Raw genomic sequence first — 17,260 nt, 5'->3', positions numbered from 1 at the left:
GAATGCATTTAACTGACTTCCTGCTTTCTTGCATTCAACTCAGGCAGCCTATAGATTGTGTGCATTTTAAGACTTTTTGGAAAACATGCTTTTGCAGATGGGGATTTCAGAGAGCTTGGACAGCTTCCCCGAAAACTGTCAGACTGCCTCATTCACGTGTGTGCAGAGCGGGGGCCCCCTCTGTGTCAGTGGGAGGCCCACCCATGTCGAAGCCAGCAGCTTTTTTTTTTTTTCTCGACACCTTCCCATGTTCTCTAAACGTGCAGGGACACCCAGGCCCTGGGCCCCAGCCTCAGCAGCCCTCCTAGCAGAGGGGGAGAAGCTGCCCCGGATTTCACACGGCTGGTTGGTAGCGGGGAGGCCAACAGAGCCCGTGGAATGCATGCGGCTTTCAAATGTCACATCTGTGGGTTTGGTTGGCAAGCCCAGGCGGCGCACCACAATAAACCTGTCACACAGGCATTGAGTCACTGGGTCCTTTATTTCTCATCCCTGCGTTCTGCGGCCTTGTGTTCTCTTGCCAGCAGAGACTGGAACGTTTGGCCCCCAAACATGCCAGAAGCTCGATGTTTTTTTTAAAGCAACCATGCGGCTTGGCTAAGGAACGTGTGTCCCTAGGGGGTGCTTCCCCACGGTACCGTCTCCTGAGCAGCCGCCCCCAGCACACTTGAAGACAGGAAGTTAATTCCCTCCTGCCTCCCTGTGTTTCTCAGGATCCGGATCTTTGGGCCTGGGAACCTCTGCCCTGCTCACTGACCCTCCGGCCTCAGCAGCAGAGGCGCAGCCAGAAGACCTTCTCTGCCTCCTCTCTGGGGCGTTACCTTGGAGTCCTGAGGCCCCCATGAGAAGAACCCCAAAGTCTGAATCCTCCGCTGGTGTGATCTCTGGCAGTAACCTTCCCCCTACCCGCGCCCCATCGTCAAGGGGCAGAAGGACATCTGTCTGTCCCCTCCCTCCCCACCCACCTCCTGACTGCTGTATCAAAGGCTCAGGACGCCACCCTTGAGACAAGCCTGCCTGCGATCTCTAGCAGACAGCTCCTCTCCTGCTGCTCCTTCCTGGGGAATATTGGCTGAGGAATACAGATCCAGGTGATGAGACTGGGCTCAGCAGAACCCCAGCAGACGAGGCACCTGTGCTCCTGAAGCTTGCAGGAGCGGGAGGAGGAGCAGACTCGTTTCAGAATCATTGCAGTCGGTGGTGGCTGAAATGGGCTGCGTGTGCCGGAGGGCCAGGGTTGGAGCACGTGGCTTCTCTGAAGAAGCGACAGGTGGCGGAAGATCAGAGGGCATGGAGGGCCGGCATGCAAGCCTTAAGGGCGAGCGCAATCTAAGCCCCAGGAATGGCAGGTGCAAAGGCCCTGAGGGCTGATGGATTTCTCCTGCTCCTTTCATAAAGACACACAAGTCTTCTACTTGGTACCTGCTTCCTGCTTCCCATCTTCCAGCCTCTTCTGCATACCACAGGCAGAGAGTTATTTTGAGAACCTAACAACTGGAGTCACCCCAACGGTCCAGTAGTTAAGTATCCACCTCACAATGTAGGGGATGTGTGTTCAATCCCTTGAGGAACTGAGATCTCACATGCTTCGGAGCAACTAAGCCCACATGTTGCAACGACTGAGCTAGTGCACTCCGGAGCCGAGGCGCTGCGACTAGAGAGTCCAGATCCAGCAGTGAAAACTCCTGCATGACGCAACGAGGACCAGAGGCAGCCAAATAAATAAGTAAATGTTAGGACACACATAGGCATGCAACTATTTTTGCTTAAAATTGTCCAGGGGTGTCCTAGTGCTCCTGGGATGACGTCCTAAATCTTGCATTTGATCTGTGAGGCCCTGCTTGATCCTACTTCCTTCTCCCACCCATGTGAGGCCCTCACCTGGCCCAACTCTCTCCTCGTTTCAGTTCAGTTCAGTTCAGTCGCTCAGTCGAGTCCGGCTCTTTGTGACCCCATGGACTGCAGCACGCCAGGCCTCCCTGTCCATCACCAACTCCTGGAGTCCACCCAAACTCATGTCCATTGAGTCGGTGATGCCATCCAACCATCTCATCCTCTGTCGTCCCCTTCTCCTCCCGCCCTCAATCTTTCCCAGCATCAGGGTCTTTTCAAATGAGTCAGCTCTTTGCATTAGGCGGCCACAGTATTGGGGTTTCAGCTTCAACATCAGTCCTTCCAATGAACACCCAGGACTGATCTCCTTCAGGATGGACTGCTTGGATCTCCTAGTCCCACCTATTTGCCCATTTGTGCTCGGCCTTCTCCAACCAGGGCCTTCCTTTCTAATCTGCTGACAGGACCATTATTAGGTGACTGCTGTTAACCTAAAAACCTTCCAGGTTTCTGACATCAAAACGGGTTTTAGGGGCAGGGGCTGTGGCCACTCTGGCTTCCGGGAGGAGATGCTGGTGCTTAAAGAGGTGAAGTCCCAGGCTGATCTGCCGCCTCATGGTCTAATGTTCTTTCTAGCTCTTTCGGCCACCTTTGGGATCACCACGCTAACCCTAAACAGAAGTCCAGGCTTCTGATGCCCCAGTGGGTTTCCAGCTCGCTCTCTGGAAAACCGTCTCATCTGACTTCCAGATTACGTGATGGAGAGGTCTGCTTTCATCACCGGTCCCCACTGTGGCATCGTGGCTGGGAGATGGCATGGATGTGGAGGCTTTCTCTGCCTTGGAGATGGCGCAAGTCAACCTCCCTGAGGTTCGTCTTCCTTCCAGGGCTCTGTGTGCCTGCACATCCAGTGGGAGGTGGTGCTCAGGCTTCAGTCGACGGATTCCCATCATCCAGCCCTTCCTTTTGCCTATTGAGTCTCACCTACCCAGACCTTCTATCCCCACGGTCTCCAAGATTCTTGCATGAAGCTGAAGCCACTGGTGGGCCTCGGCTTGAATGCCTTCACCCCATCTTCCCCAGCTGTTTGCCTGCCTCCACCCCTTCTTTCTCTGCTGCCTTGGCCAGCTCCACTCACCCGCCATGTCTGAGCACTTTGCTGAATCCCAGTCACTTGTTGTACCTAAACTGAGTGGATGGAGACTGACGCACAGACACTCCCTCCTTAGACTGTGAGCTTCTCGGGAGCCAGGCCCTATCCCATGAAGACCTACAAACGTGAATCAATAGCAGTGGGAGCTGCCTTTGTATTTAGTATTGCCTGACACCAAGTCCTCCCTGTCAGCTTAGAAACTGGAGGTGGAACCTACCTCTCCACCTGGGTATCACCCAGAGTGCCTTGCTTAGGAAGTGTCCAGAATGAACAGTCCTGTTTCCACCCTGTTGTTCCACAGGCTCACTCCTTCCTGCCCAGAAAGGCTGGAGAGAAAGGAAAGCCCCCTCCCTAGTGTCCAGTCTCCCCGCTGCATGTGGCTTAGAACAGCACACCAGCTGTGTCTGGGGAAGCACCACTGTTGAAAGGATAAATCCACAGAAGACCCTAGACCAGGCAATGAGCTTCTTACTCGTGAGACTTATTACTCATCAGTCTTATACCATCCTGAATACTATGTATTGATTCTGTGTTTGGTTTTCTGTCTCCCCTCCGCTAGAATGGAAGCTCCATGAAAGCAGGGACCTGGGTGCCTCTCTGCCGTTGCTGACAAATGAGCAAGAGATGTCACGGGCTCAGGTGGTCTCTTGTGTTCTGGCGGGGTCAGTTGGCCAAGTTAGGAGGACCGCAGGGGACCAGGCTGTTCTTAGACCCTTGGGAAGAAAGTTCCGTCGCGATGAGAAGTCCCCACCTGTCCATGGACCACCCTGATCTGGTCTGGTGTCCAGAGCTGCCTCTGGGCTGGAGTTTCCCTGGGACTGGTCAACCTGGGACCAGCTGCCTTGACCCAGCCTGGTTGCCACCGGCCCCCAGCAGTCTCCAGCTCCGAGGACGGGAGTCTCCTCTCAACTGGGCTATCTGGGAATGGACTGGGAGAGCCACAGGTATGGACTACTCTCAGACCTGCTCTTTTACAAGCTCACGATTTCCTGGTGAGTCTGCATTTCCCAAGACAGCAAGAGCAAAAAGTTATTCCTGATGGCAGAAGTTTTATTCCTGATCTTCATCCATCTCTGGACTCTACTGTCCCATCCATAAAATGAGGGCATCAAGCAGAGTGACCTTTCAAGCTCTGGCCCTGGTGCTGGAGTCTGGTGATGGCAGTGTGGTCTCCGGGAACGAAGCATCGGAGGTTCTCTGGACTCTGGCATGTGGATGGCCTCAGAGGATGGCATTCTGTGGTCACGGCCATCACGTCTCCTTGGACAAGTGCCCTGAGTGACCTGCCTTGGGCTGCATTCGGTTCAGTGGTTGTGGCCACCCTCATCTGGCATGTGCCTGGACAGATCTAGTTTCTGAATCTCGCTCCCTTTCCACACCAGGCACCTTGTTTCCAGGCAAGCTTCCCATCATGGCGTGGTCCTCACTCTTGGCTGGACATCAGAACCACTTGAAAGCTTCACAAGTTATGGACACCTAGGTCGCACCCCATCCAGTAAGATTTGGTGGATATGGGGTACAGCAGGGACACTGGGCTTTTTTAAAGTCTCATTAGGTGGTTCTGAGCTTCCCTGGTAGCTCAGCTGGTAAAGAATCCACCTGCAATGCAGGAGACCTGGGTTTGATCCCTGGGTTGGGAAGATCCCCTGGAGAAGGGATAGGCTACCCACTTCAGTATTCTTGGGCTTCCCTGGTGGCTCAGATGGTAAACAATCCACCTGCCATGCACTAGACCTGGGTTTGATCCCTGGGTTGGGAAGATCCTCTGGAGAAGGAAATGACAACCCACTCCTGTATCCTTGCCTGGAGAATTCCATGGACAGAGGAGCCTGGCAGGCTACAGTGCATGGGGTCAAAAAAACTCGGACACAACTGAGCGATTTTCACTTTCACTTCTTCAGTGATTCTGATGTGCAGCCAAACTCAAGAGCCATGACCCGCCTCCATCCTTCTTGTAGCTGCTGCAGTGACCCTCCCAAAGTACAGCCAGACCTTCCTGAGCTCCCCAGCCAAAGACAAAAATGCAGACACTGGGCTTCCCTGGTGGTCCAGTGGTTAAGAATCGACCTGCCCATGCAGGAGACATGGGTTTGATTATCTAGGACGATTCCACACGCCATGGAGAAACTGAGCCCATGTGCCACAACTACTGAGTCTTCGTACACTGGAGCCTGTGCTCTGAAACGAGAAGCCACCGCAACGAGAGGTGTGTGCATCACAATGAAGAGAAAGCTCCCCGCAGCTAGAGAGAGCCTGCCCAGAAAACCCGCACAGCAACCCCCGCCGACAAAGTGCAGGTGCCTCACTCTTTCATCCAGAGCCCCCTGGACCGCGCTTCCCCGCTTACTAGGGGCTGAAACGTGGCTCCAAAATGCACGTGTTGAAGCGCGTACCCTTATTCTTCATGCCTCAGAATATGACTGTGTTTGGAGATGGGGCCTTTAAAGGGTCATTAAGATGCGGCCATCAGCATGGGCCCTCATCCAATCTGACTGGTGTCCTTAATAAGAAGACTTCTGGGCACCAAGAGTCGCCAGGGATGAGGGCACACAGAGGAAAGTCCATGTGAGGACACAGGGAGAAGACGGCCGGCCAAGACTCGATCACATCTTAATCTTGGACTTCCAGCCTCCAGACTTGTGGGACAACACATGGCTGTGGTCTAAGCCGCCCCGTCTTTGTTCCAGCAGTCTGGCCGACTGACTCATCACCCTTCCACCAAGGCGAGAGGCAGAGTGATCAGGACCGTGAACACGGGGGTCGGATTCCCTCTACCTTTTATTAACAGAGGCTCTGCCAAGTTCCTTAACATCTCTGTGCCTCCATTTCCCTATCTGTTCAAGGGGGTATAGCAGCCATAGCTAGCACATAGGATTATTGGGGAGGATTCCGTGAGTCCATGAACTGTGCTTGGAACCGTGTGGCTCAGAGTAGCATCCATGCTAACTTTCCTTCCCTCTTGGTACCCCAGCCTCTGCTTCCCTCTTCCTCACCTGCTTCCTGGCCCCACCACCCCACTCTTACCCCTGTTTTCACTGATGGCTCCCTCTCTATGTTTACTCACTCCTACCCACCCACCCTTTTGCCCAATGAAGCCCAACTTGAATTCCTCCTCCTCTGAAAAATATTCCTGGATCCCTCTAAGCAAAACCACAGCCTCCTTCATCATACTGCAATAAAAGTGTGTTTGTACTTCCAATACCTTAATCTGCCTTGTGTACCCAAAGGATTTATTTAAGGTGGCTAGTAAGGACACCTAAGGGCTTCCCAGGAGGCTCAGTGGGAAGAATCCACCTGTCAGTGCAGGAGAGGCAGGAGACGTGGGTTCGATCCCAGGGTCAGGAAGATCCCTGGAGGAAGAAATTGCAACCTACTCCAGTATTCTTGCCTGGAAAATCCCAGGGACAGAGGAGCCTGGCTGGCTATCATCCATGGGGTCACAAAAGGGTAAGACTCGGCTTAACAACTAAATAATGACAACACCAAGGACCCCTAAAATACTGCATGATGGCGCACATTGAAAGCAGGAACTCAGAAAGAAAGGGAAATAAGGATGGTGGGTGACATTAAAGAGGCCAGGAATGAGCTAACAAGTGCAGACCAGTGGGGCGCTTGACAGCGTGCCAGGAATTCCAGCGTTAGTTATAAAGTCATGACTGATATGCCTTTGATTAGAAAAAAAATTACTAAAGTTCTTGATGCAAAATAAAGAGATGACTTATCCCTGAGAGTAATTGGATTTTCACTGCTTCTCAACAGTCATGAAACTGCCTAGCAGTCCATGGAGCTGGATTCTCCTTCTTGGGAGAGAATTAAGCTAATCTGGAAACCACGTTGCAACTTTTAAGATTCTGGATTGGGACTGAGTGCAGCTGAGTCGAAGGCCGTGGGGGATACCCAGGACAGGCTGGAGAAGGGTGCCTGATCTCAGCTAGACATATCCCAGTGAGGGCTTTGGTGTCATTGGGTGGAATTTTCCCCAACTCTCGCTACAGGCCTCCATGTCCACCTGGCATCTCTAGACCCCCACATAAAAATCCAATCTTAGGGATTTGCAACTCTGAGGTCTCAGGCGTGGATGACAAGGGGCATGGTGCCTTCTACGAGATGACTGCACATCGGCAAAGATCAGAGTGTGGATGAGATGGTTCAGCTGCTAGTGGACCAAGGCTCCCGCAGGACAAACACCTGTCTTACTTCCTTCATCACTGAATCCCAGCATCAAGCACAGTTACGGTCATACCGTGAAAATGCATAAATACAGTCAAAGCTATGGTTTTTCCAGTAGTCATATACGGAAATGTGATAGTTGGACCGTAAAGAAGGCTGAGTGCCGAAGAATTGATGCTTTTGAACTGTGGTGCTGGAGAAGACTCTTGAAAGTCCCTTGGACTGCAAAGAGATCAAAGCAGTCCATTCTAAAGGAAATCAGTCCTGAATATTCATTGGAAGGACTGACACTGAAGCTCCAGTACTTTGGCTACCTGATTCCAAGAGCTGACTCATTGGAAAAGACCTTGATGCTAGGAAAGACTGAAGGAAAAAGAAGAAGGGAACGACAGAGGATGAGATGGGTGGATGGCATCACTCACTCAATGGACATGAATTTGAGCAAACTCTGAGAGATAGTGAAAGACAGGGAAGCCTGGCATGCTGCAGTCCGTGGGATCACAAATTGTTGAATGTGGCTTAGTGACTGAACACATACACATAAGAGCACAGGTCAGAGAGGAGGGGCTCAGACATCAGCTGCAGGGCAAGGAAAAACGGCTTTGATCACAGAGTCTTCTTTTCGACCCATCCATTGTGGGCTTCATCTGCCTTCCCTACATGATGGGCTGCCTCACACATGCCACTGTGCCCTGGAGGTGGAGGACATTAGATTAGATTCATTTTCCCAGGAGGATCTAGGTAGCCTGGAGGGAATTAAGCTCACACCTGGCAGGAGACACCAGGGCTGTGGCTTTTCCACTTCCTCTGCTCAGGCCAACCCTGGAGATGCCTTCTGTGTAGATGCCAGCTCCAGAAACTGGGTTAACTGGCCCCCGAACCTGGGGCCATTTATTTTTTTAATTAATTTTTTTAAGTAGGGAGGGGTGGGCTTCCCTGGTAGCTCAAACGGTAAAGAATCCCCCTGCAATGTGGGAGACCTGGGTTCGAGCCCTGGATTGGGAAGATCCCCTGGAGAAGGGAAGAGCTACCCACTCCAGCATTCTTGCCTGCAGAATTCCATGGACAGAGGAGCCTGGCAGGCTACAGTCCATTGGGTCACAAATAGCATTTTATTTATTATTATTATTTTTAAAAGTTTTTGGCTTTATCGTGTGGCATGTGGGATCTTAGTTCCCTGACCAGGCATCAAACCCACATACCCTGCATTGGAAGAAAAAAGTCTTAACCACTGGACCACCCGGGAAATTTCCTGGGGCCATTTAGCCAGAGGATTTGGGCTGAAGGTCCTCAGAGATATCAGTAGATCCTTTCCCTTAAAGATGAAAAATCAGGGCCCAAGCTTCCATATTGCTCTTTTCTCGATCCCTCTGGCATTATGACCTCTTTAATCCACTTCTCACTTCATCTACTTCCTACCCTGCCCGCGCCCCTGGCTTATCTTTTGCAGCATCCCGGCATGTACCTGGCACTCTGGCCCCATGCCCCAGCATAATGCCCCCCTCCTCCCCAGCTATATGGAAACCTGGCACACATATGATCAGGTCCTCGTAGAACCTTCCTCCAACAGGACAGAGAACATCTACTTTTCTGAGTTCCTGCAGCCTCCACCATCGGCACAGCCCACAGGCCATTCTTTACTGCTTGCTATTTTATATTTAATTTTCACATCAAGTTTCCCCCAGAACTGTGAGTTTCCTTGAGGACAAGGACATTGCCTTGCTTTCTGTGTCTCTTGGACTTCAAGGGGAATTTAATGCATATTTATTGACCATCTCATAGTATATTTTGGCCCATTCATAACAGGAATGAGGCCTGTTTATTTGCTTTGCTCTGTGGCCAGCTTGCTGTGGGGCCTGGTTTGGTTTTAAGAATTCTGGTCCCTGTTGGAAAAGGAAGTAGGATAGTTGGAGCTCTGGAGAGAGCAACTCTCGCTTTTTACCCTTCTATGTCATTTGAACTGTTTACAATAAGCGTATGTTCATGCATTACTTTTGTAATAAAGCAATTTATTTAGATTATGCTGTCCCTGTGAACAATGTCCCATTAAAGGGACAAGATTATCTTTGGGGATAAGGTACTTTTCTCTAGTATTCCATACTTGAATCCTTTCTGGGGGGCAGGGAGGAGCATTGTGGTTCTCTCTGTTCTGCAAATGTGTGTAACTGCATGAAGCTATAAGGGATAGCACATAGATTAGGAATTTTATGTGGGTTGTAATTGGGGATCATTTCTAACTGCCTGAAGTCATTGCAATATTATTTCAGCTGTGAGTGGATTCTAGTTAGTTATAAGAGTCCCTCCATCACACTGAGATGTCCGTGGAATTTATTTGCTGTGTTTTACCCTCTCATTTTTCACTGGGAAAGGAAGTCAGCACAGAATGTTTATTCTGGTTCCCAAAAGAGAGAAGGACCACGTCCCTCCACCCCTAAAGAAAACCCTCTCATTTGAAATGTCCTTTCCACTTACCCTACTCTGAATAATGGTTTGCTTTTTAAGCTCTCTTGTTTTTCTAAGTATTAAAATTTCAAAGGAAGGATATTTTTTAGTTCAAAGCGCCTGTTTCAAGTCTTAAATGGTTTTCTTGGTCTGGCATTCACCAGCAAGAATTTTTAAAACAGTATCCTATGGGTTGGTTCAGTAGCTGAAAAGACTGTTCCAAGCCAGCATTGTTGGCACATAATGCTGAGATGAATCTTCACCCCACCCCCAAATCTTTACTTTTCATTGTGTTCTGGGTCCTGGAGAGGTCATCTGGACCATCCTTCTCTCTCCAGGCAGGCTAGTAGGGGGGGCAGTGAAGGGTGGGATTTGTTGGGGCCAATAAACCAGACTCACACAGCACTGACCTCCAAAACTTCTCTGCCTGTTGGGTAGATTGACTGAAGGCTGGAGCTGACTGGAGTAGGAGGCCATACAGCCTTTTCATGCCCTCTGACCCCATGAGTAGGAGATGGTCAGTTCACCCTGAACTGGCCCCAGCAGCTGGGATTCTTAGACCAATGGCCCAAATCCACCCTGGACTTCCTGTTGTTTCCTGGCTCTGAGCTTCTTCCCAACCACACTGTGTAACACTTGAAGATTCTGAAGAATGAATTGCCGAAATCCAAAGCAAGCCAGTTCCTGTCATCTTTCCTCACTGGTTCTTATGTCTGTTTCGTCAGTCATTCTGTGTATCTCAGGTCACATGCCCCATTCTTGCTGCAGAGTTGTCAGTTTCTAGGAATGTCATCATTTCTTAGTGGGGTGCTATTGACACCCCACTCCAGTACTTTTGCCTAGAAAATCCCATGGACGGAGGAGCCTGGTAGGCTGCAGTCCATGGGGTCACTAGAGTCGGACATGACTGAGCGACTTCACTTTCACTTTTCACTTTCATGCATTGGAGAAGGAAATGGCAACCCACTCCAGTGTTCTTGCCTGGAGAATCACAGGGACGGGAGGCCTGGTGGGCTGCTGTCTATGGGGTCGCACAGAGTCGGACACGACTGAAGCGACACAGCAGCAGCAGCATTGACATTTGAGGTGAGCCCTTCTCTGTCCCATATATTACCAGTCATCTGCCCTGGCTCAGTCCAGTCATTATGACAACCAAGAATTTGGAGTTTGGGGTGTGGGTGCAGTGCAACCCTGAACCTGGTGGGGAGCAATACTACCTTCAGCCTGTAGGGGGCAGTACCATCTTCAACCTGTGGGGGGCAGGTGGGGCAGTACCACCTTCAACCTGGTGGTGCAGTACCATCTTCAGCCTGTGGGGGGCAGTACCATCTTTAGCCTATGGGGGCAGTACCATCTTCAGCCAGATTCCTATGCAATATTGCTCTTTACAGCATCGGACCTTGCTTCTATCACCAATCACATCCACAACTGGGTATTGTTTTTGCTTTGGCTCCATCCCTTCATTCTTTCTGGAGTTATTTCTCCACTGATCTCCAGTAGCATATTGGGCACCTACTGATCCAGGGAGTTCCCCTTTCAGTATCCTATCATTTTGCCTTTTCTTACTGTTCATGGGGTTCTCAAGGCAAGAATACTGAAGTGGTTTGCCATTCCCTTCTCCAGTGGACCACATTCTGACAGACCTCTCCACCATGACTCTCCCGTCTTGGGTGGCCCCACGTGGCATGGCTTACTTTCATTGAGTTAGACAAGGCTGCGGTCCGTGTGATCAGATTGGCTAGTTTTCTGTGATTATGGTTTCAGTGTGTCTACCCTCTGATGCCCTCTCGCAACACCTACACTACAGTCTTACTTGGGTTTCTCTTACCTTGGATGTGGGGTATCTCTTCACTGCTGCTCCAGCAAAGTGCAGCTGGAAGAAGCACAAGCTGGAATCAAGATTTCAGGGAGAAATATCAATAACCTCAGATATGCATATGACACCACCCTTATGGCAGAAAGTGAAGAGGAACTAAAAGTTTCTTGATGAAAGTGAAAGAGGAGAGTGAAAAAGTTGGCTTAAAGCTCAACATTCAGAAAACTAAGATCATGGCATCTGGTCCCATCACTTCATGGCAAATAGATGGGGAAACAGTGTCAGACTTTATTTTGGGGGGCTCCAAAATCACTGCAGATGGTGATTGCAGCCATGAAATTAAAAGACGCTTACTCCTTGGAAGGAAAGTTATGACCAACCTAGACAGCATATTGAAAAGCAGAGACAGTACCTTGCCAACAAAGGTCCATCTAGTCAAGGCTATGGTTTTTCCAGTGGTTATGTATGGATGTGAGAGTTGGACTGTGAAGAAAGCTGAGCACCGAAGAATTGATGCTTTTGAACTGTGGTGCTGGAGAAGACTTTTGAGAGTCCCTTGGACTGCAAGGAGATCCAACCACTCCATCCTAAAGGATATTAGTCCTGGGTGTTCATTGGAAGGACTGATGTAAAGCTGAAACTCCAGTACTTTGGCCACCTCATGTGAAGAGCTGACTCATTGGAAAAGACCCTGATGCTGGGAGGGATTGAGGGCAGGAGGAGAAGAGGGCGACAGAGGATGAGATGGCTGGATGGCATCACTGACTGGATGGACATGAGTTTGAGTGAACTCTGGGCATTGGTGATGGACAGGGAGGCCTGTTGTGCTGTGATTGATGGGGTTGCAAATAGTCGGACATGACTGAGCAACTGAACTGAACTGAACCATCTTCAGCCTGTGGGGGGCAGTACCACCTTCAACCTGTTGGGGGCAGTACCATCTTCAGCCTGTGGGGGAGAGTACCCTCTTCAGCCTGCGGAGGGCACTACCCCTAGCTGAAGACCCTGAGTTCATAGCTGTATGTTCTGAGGGTCAGGCATTTCTCCTCTTCCATCTTGAATTCCCAGCACCTGGCAGTTAGTGCCAGACTTGTGTTAAGATATCAGTAAATATTTGTCAAATGAATGAAGGAATGAAATCCATGAACAAGCTTCAAGAAGGTCTATGAATCCTGTAAAACTGTGTGCAGAATGGGTCTGTATATCATGTGCATTGTATCCATAAGTTTTCTTGGAGGGGTAAGGATTCTAGCATCCACCAGATTCTCCAGGGGAAATTGTGATCTACACAGATGTTGGGGTGACTGGTCTAACCAGTGTCCACTACTAGGCTGATGTTTGTATCCCTACAAATGGCATTGCATAGTGGGTGTGAGCTGAGCTTTAGAGCTACTGGTCTCTACCATTATCCTGATACCCTTGCAGAAAGAAATGTGCTGAGAATTGCAGGGGAGACTGCTCCGCCATGTTCATACATGTCTCTGAAGTGCAAGGGCGGTATTCTACCCTTTAACAAGAAACGACCTTGAAGCTGGGCACTTGGATTCCCTGACAGGAGAGTTGGGTGAGAACAGGACAGAAGGGAGATATTTTCCTGCCAATCTCAGGAGTGTTTTTTGGGTGGCTCTCTTCATGAAAGACAAAGAAATCGGTGATATCACTCAGCGTCCTGTAAGCTGGGGCTCGTGCAGCAGCTCAGCAGAGGGCGGCTGAGGCCAGCAAGGGAGCAATCATGACTTGCTTCCTTCCTGAGGATTCGCTGTCGATGCAATTGTTTAAGTAAAACACTTTGTGCTGGGGCAGGAAGGACAGCTGGGCTGAGCTGGTGGCTGAGCAGAGGGCTCAAGGTCCAGAAGCATCTGCAGACCTAAGCAAAGGTTCGTTCTCGGCCCGTGGCCCTGTGGAACTGTGGTCTGGCCCCACTGCAGTGGCTTTGAATGAGGTCTTGGATGGAAGGGTGTGCCAGGTGTTAATATGATGATGGCTCATCCCTGAGGCTTTCCCAGCATCAGTCTGTCCATCCTGGGATTGTCCTAGCCTAGGAAGAGATGCTCTAGAATTCTAGAAAGGGAAGTTGGCCAGGGGAGGGGACAAAACTGAAAGTTGGAAGTGCCCGAGATTGACTCTGAACTTGGAGTCAATCTCGGGCACAATGAAGCGTTTACCATTCACCCCAGAAGAATCATTCTTTTTGCAGAAGCTTCCAGCATCTGGACTAGATCAGTCATGAACGGAGAAACTCCCTCAGGGAAAGATGGAAGCTGAGGAACCAGATTTCAGAGCAGGCTTCTCAAACCATGTGTGTGTTAGTTACTCAGTTGTGCCTGACTCTTTGCGGCCCCATGGACTGTAGCTCACCAGCCTCCTCTGTCCATGGGATTCTCCTGGCAAGAATATGGAAGTGGGTTGCTGTTACCTTCTCCAGGGGATTTTCCCAACCTGGGGATCGAACCTGGGTCTCCCACATCGCAGGCAGAGTCTTCACAGTCTGAGCTGCCAGGGAAGCCCTCTCAAACTTTAGTGTCCCTAAAAAGTCACCCAGAGAGCTTGTTAAATCAGACTCCTGGGCCCTGATCCCACAGTCAATTCAGCAGAAGCCTGAGAATCTGCATTTCTAGTTAGCACCTAGGTGCTACTGATGCTGCTGGCCTGGGGACCCCACTTCGAGAACGGCTGGTGTCTGGTGGCAGGGTTTCACACTGTGCTCCATGGTGCCCCCTTGTGGGAGAAGGAGGGATGAGAACAGAGTGAAATGGGACTCTGTGCCTTCACCCCCACCTACATCCAAGACACCTCCCAGTCTTCTTTACAAATCTGGTTTCTGTGACTGAAAAAAGAAACCCTTGATAAAAAGAAGGGGGTAGGGGAACCCTGACCTGGAAGAAGTGGGTCCAGACCTGCATGGGGGGTACCCCTGAGAATCGAGTTTCCCCACCCAGCATTCCAGTGTGCCCAAGTCAGGGGGCAGCCTAGGATTATAACCTGAGAACATTAGAACCGGACAAACCCCAATAACCAGCTAAGTGAGTAGAAGCCAGGGCAGGCATCACCTGCTGTGCATGCCCACTCCCACCCGGCACAGGGCCACAGAACCTACTCCCCTGGGGAGCTGCAGCCACAGTTGCGTCCAGCCACCAAGGTCCCGTGGGTGCAGGGCCGCAGCCTGGTCCAGGAGAGTTTGCCCAGTGGTGTCTGGATGTGCCCACATTGGCCCTGTCCCCAGGCCTCTTCAGAGTCTCAGCATAGCTGCCTCATCCTCCAAAAACCAAACTTGAGACAACCATCTGCCCCACTAATGTACCTGGGACCCAGCAGCAGTGATCTGAGGTAGGAGCCCAGGCTCTGATCACGGTGTCAGGGTCCTGTCTTGGCTTCACCATCATCACCCTGCTGACAGAGTTTGGGTGAGGCAACCTTTCGAAGCCTCAGTTTCCCTGTCTGTAAAATGGAGATATTTGTAGGATCTAAGTGAGCATTAAACACAGCTGTCAGGATCTAGCTCCTGGGACAGCACCTGGCACGGTGTGAGCCCTCGGGGAATGTCAGCCAGCTGTCACTATGGCTTCTCACTCTCAGCACTCTCAGCGGTTCTGCTGAAGCAGGCGTGTACCGTCTGTGTTAGTCTCCTGTGGCTGCTGTAACAGATGACCACAAACTTACTGTTCACTCGCTCAGTTGTGTCTGACTCTTTGCGACCCCATGGACTGCAGCACGCTGGGCTTCCCTGGTCTTCTTGTCTCCCGGAGTTCGCTCAAACTCATGTCCATGCAGTCCGTGATGCCATCCAACCATCTCATCCTCTGTCGCCCCCTTCCCCTCCTGCCCTCAATCTTTCCCAGCATCAGGGTCTTTTCCAACCTCATGAACAGTATGAAAAGGCAAAAAGAGATGCCCACAAACTGGGCGGGCTTAAAACAACAGAAATTAATTTTCTGCTAGTTCTAGAGGTGAGACGTCCAAAATCAAGGCTTGGGCAGGGCCATGTTCCTTTGACAGCTTCAGAGGAGAGTTCGTTTCATGCCTTTCCATGAGCTTCTGATGCTGACAGCAATCCCTGGCATTCCTCGGCTTGTAGACACGTCACTCTAGTCTCTGCCTCTGTTGTCACGTGGTGTTCCTTGTCTGTCTCTGTGTCCATAAGAACAACAGTCATATTGACTTAGGTCCTGCCCCAACTGAATATGACTTCATCTTTTTTTTTTTTAATGTTAATTATTTTTTGGTCACGTCACATTGCATGCACTGATCTTAGTTCCCAAGCCAGGGACTGAACCTGGGCCCCCTGCAATGGAAGTACAGAGTCTTAACCACTGGGCTGCCCTGTGGAGTCCCGAGTGTGACTCCATCTTAATTTGATTGCATCTGGAGGCCCTATTTCCAAATAAGCTCACTTTCACAAAGTGCTGGGGTAGGACTTGGACCCATCTGTTTAGGGGACGACAACGGTCCCACTGATTCGAGACCGCAGGGCCCTGGGGAACCTTCCCCATGAAGCTCCCCAGGCCTGGGCTAAACGGTCCCCATGGTTGTGTTTTGCAGGGTGCTCAGACTTACACCTCTTGGATATGCTGACCCCAACTGAAAGAAAGCGACAGGGGTACATCCACGAGCTCATCGTCACGGAGGAGAACTACGTGAATGACCTGCAGCTGGTCACAGAGGTGAGGGCGGCTGGGGGTGCCGGGCGGGGGCTGGGGTCCCTGTCAAGGAGGTGGGGTCCTGCTTCCCAGGCTGAGAAGCTCTCAGGTGTGTGGGAGCCTCTGGACGGGATGTCACGTAAGAGACGCTGTCCCGAGAGAAGAGGGTTCCTTCTCATCCATGGCCAACTGGGAGTCCTGTCCACAGAGAGGGCAGAGGTCCCTCAAGCCAGGGACAGACAAGCCCGTGAGGAGGCCTGGAGTAGGACACACAGCAGCGAGGTGGGCGTCGGGGCGAGGAGACCTGGGGCGGGACTCACAGCGGCGAGGTGGGCATCAGGGCTCCACTCAGAGAACTTGCCACCAACTACCCGACACCACAGAGCACCACCTCCCGGCCCTTGGCAGTAGTGTTTCAAAACGGCGGCCAGCGGGGCTGATGGCTTGCATTATTCCTCATGCCGCCCATGACTCCCGAGAAACGTCCGTTAAAGGGAATGAAGATGTTTCCTCCCTGGGGCCCCGTGCACACACCCCCCAACCCCGTCCAGGACGATGCCTCATTTTGGCTTTCCTCCCAGGAAGCTCTTGACAGGCCTTGGCTGCCTGGTCCAGGCGGATGAGAAGATGCAGAGTTGGGAACCCCCTGCTTGTTGGGAAGCTTTTGGTCCAGACCTGTGGGACGTTGGCGTGTTAGGGGTCAGGTGCTTGCCGAGCTGGGTGTCTGGGTCCCCCTATAGTCTGCGAAGTACTGTGAGAGTGTGGGAACCCCACCCCCACCCCCACCCCCGAGTCATGAAACCGTCTCCTCTGATCATCTCCTCATAACTGACCAGGGAAGACAAGGCTCACTGCCCCAGTGTTGAGCAGTCCCAGACGCAGGGTGGGTTGATGGCCCCCAAGGCCATCGTGAGTGCTTAGGAAGCATTGGGATGAAAAAGCACCCCTTTCTCAAGATACAGGACTGTCACTAGGAGTCTTGCATGTCGAGGATGTGAGTGTCATGCCCTGAAATGTGGTACGTTGTGCGTGGCCTGGTGGAGGCCCGGTTCAACATCAGCTTAAGGACCCGTGAAGGGTAGGGGCTCCTGGGGATCAGCCTTAGCCCAGCCAAGTTTATTTCAAAGACAGGCTGAAATAAACTAAGGTCTGTAATAAACTAGGTCCCTAAGGAACCTTGCAGTGAGTGGCCTGCCTCCAGGGGTAGCA

At 51.3% G+C, this 17,260-nt stretch overlaps 1 protein-coding gene across 6 annotated transcripts in view; it reads left to right on the top strand.

Moving 5' to 3' along the window:
* Nucleotides 1-17,260, top strand: part of ITSN1 (intersectin 1) — a 253,901-nt gene that overhangs the window by 196,605 nt on the left and 40,036 nt on the right. For all 6 annotated transcript variants that reach the window (XM_024993603.2, XM_024993592.2, XM_024993595.2 and 3 more), the window contains one exon: nucleotides 15,954-16,075. In XM_024993603.2, the coding sequence (XP_024849371.1) occupies nucleotides 15,954-16,075 (122 nt within the window). The remainder of the gene's footprint in view (nucleotides 1-15,953; nucleotides 16,076-17,260) is intronic.

Source organism: Bos taurus, chromosome 1, assembly GCF_002263795.3.
Source record: "Bos taurus isolate L1 Dominette 01449 registration number 42190680 breed Hereford chromosome 1, ARS-UCD2.0, whole genome shotgun sequence".
In the NCBI taxonomy this organism is placed as follows: Eukaryota; Metazoa; Chordata; class Mammalia; order Artiodactyla; family Bovidae; genus Bos; species Bos taurus.
The sequence above is the reverse complement of the archived record's forward strand: the minus strand, read 5'-3'. Positions and strand labels throughout refer to the sequence as shown.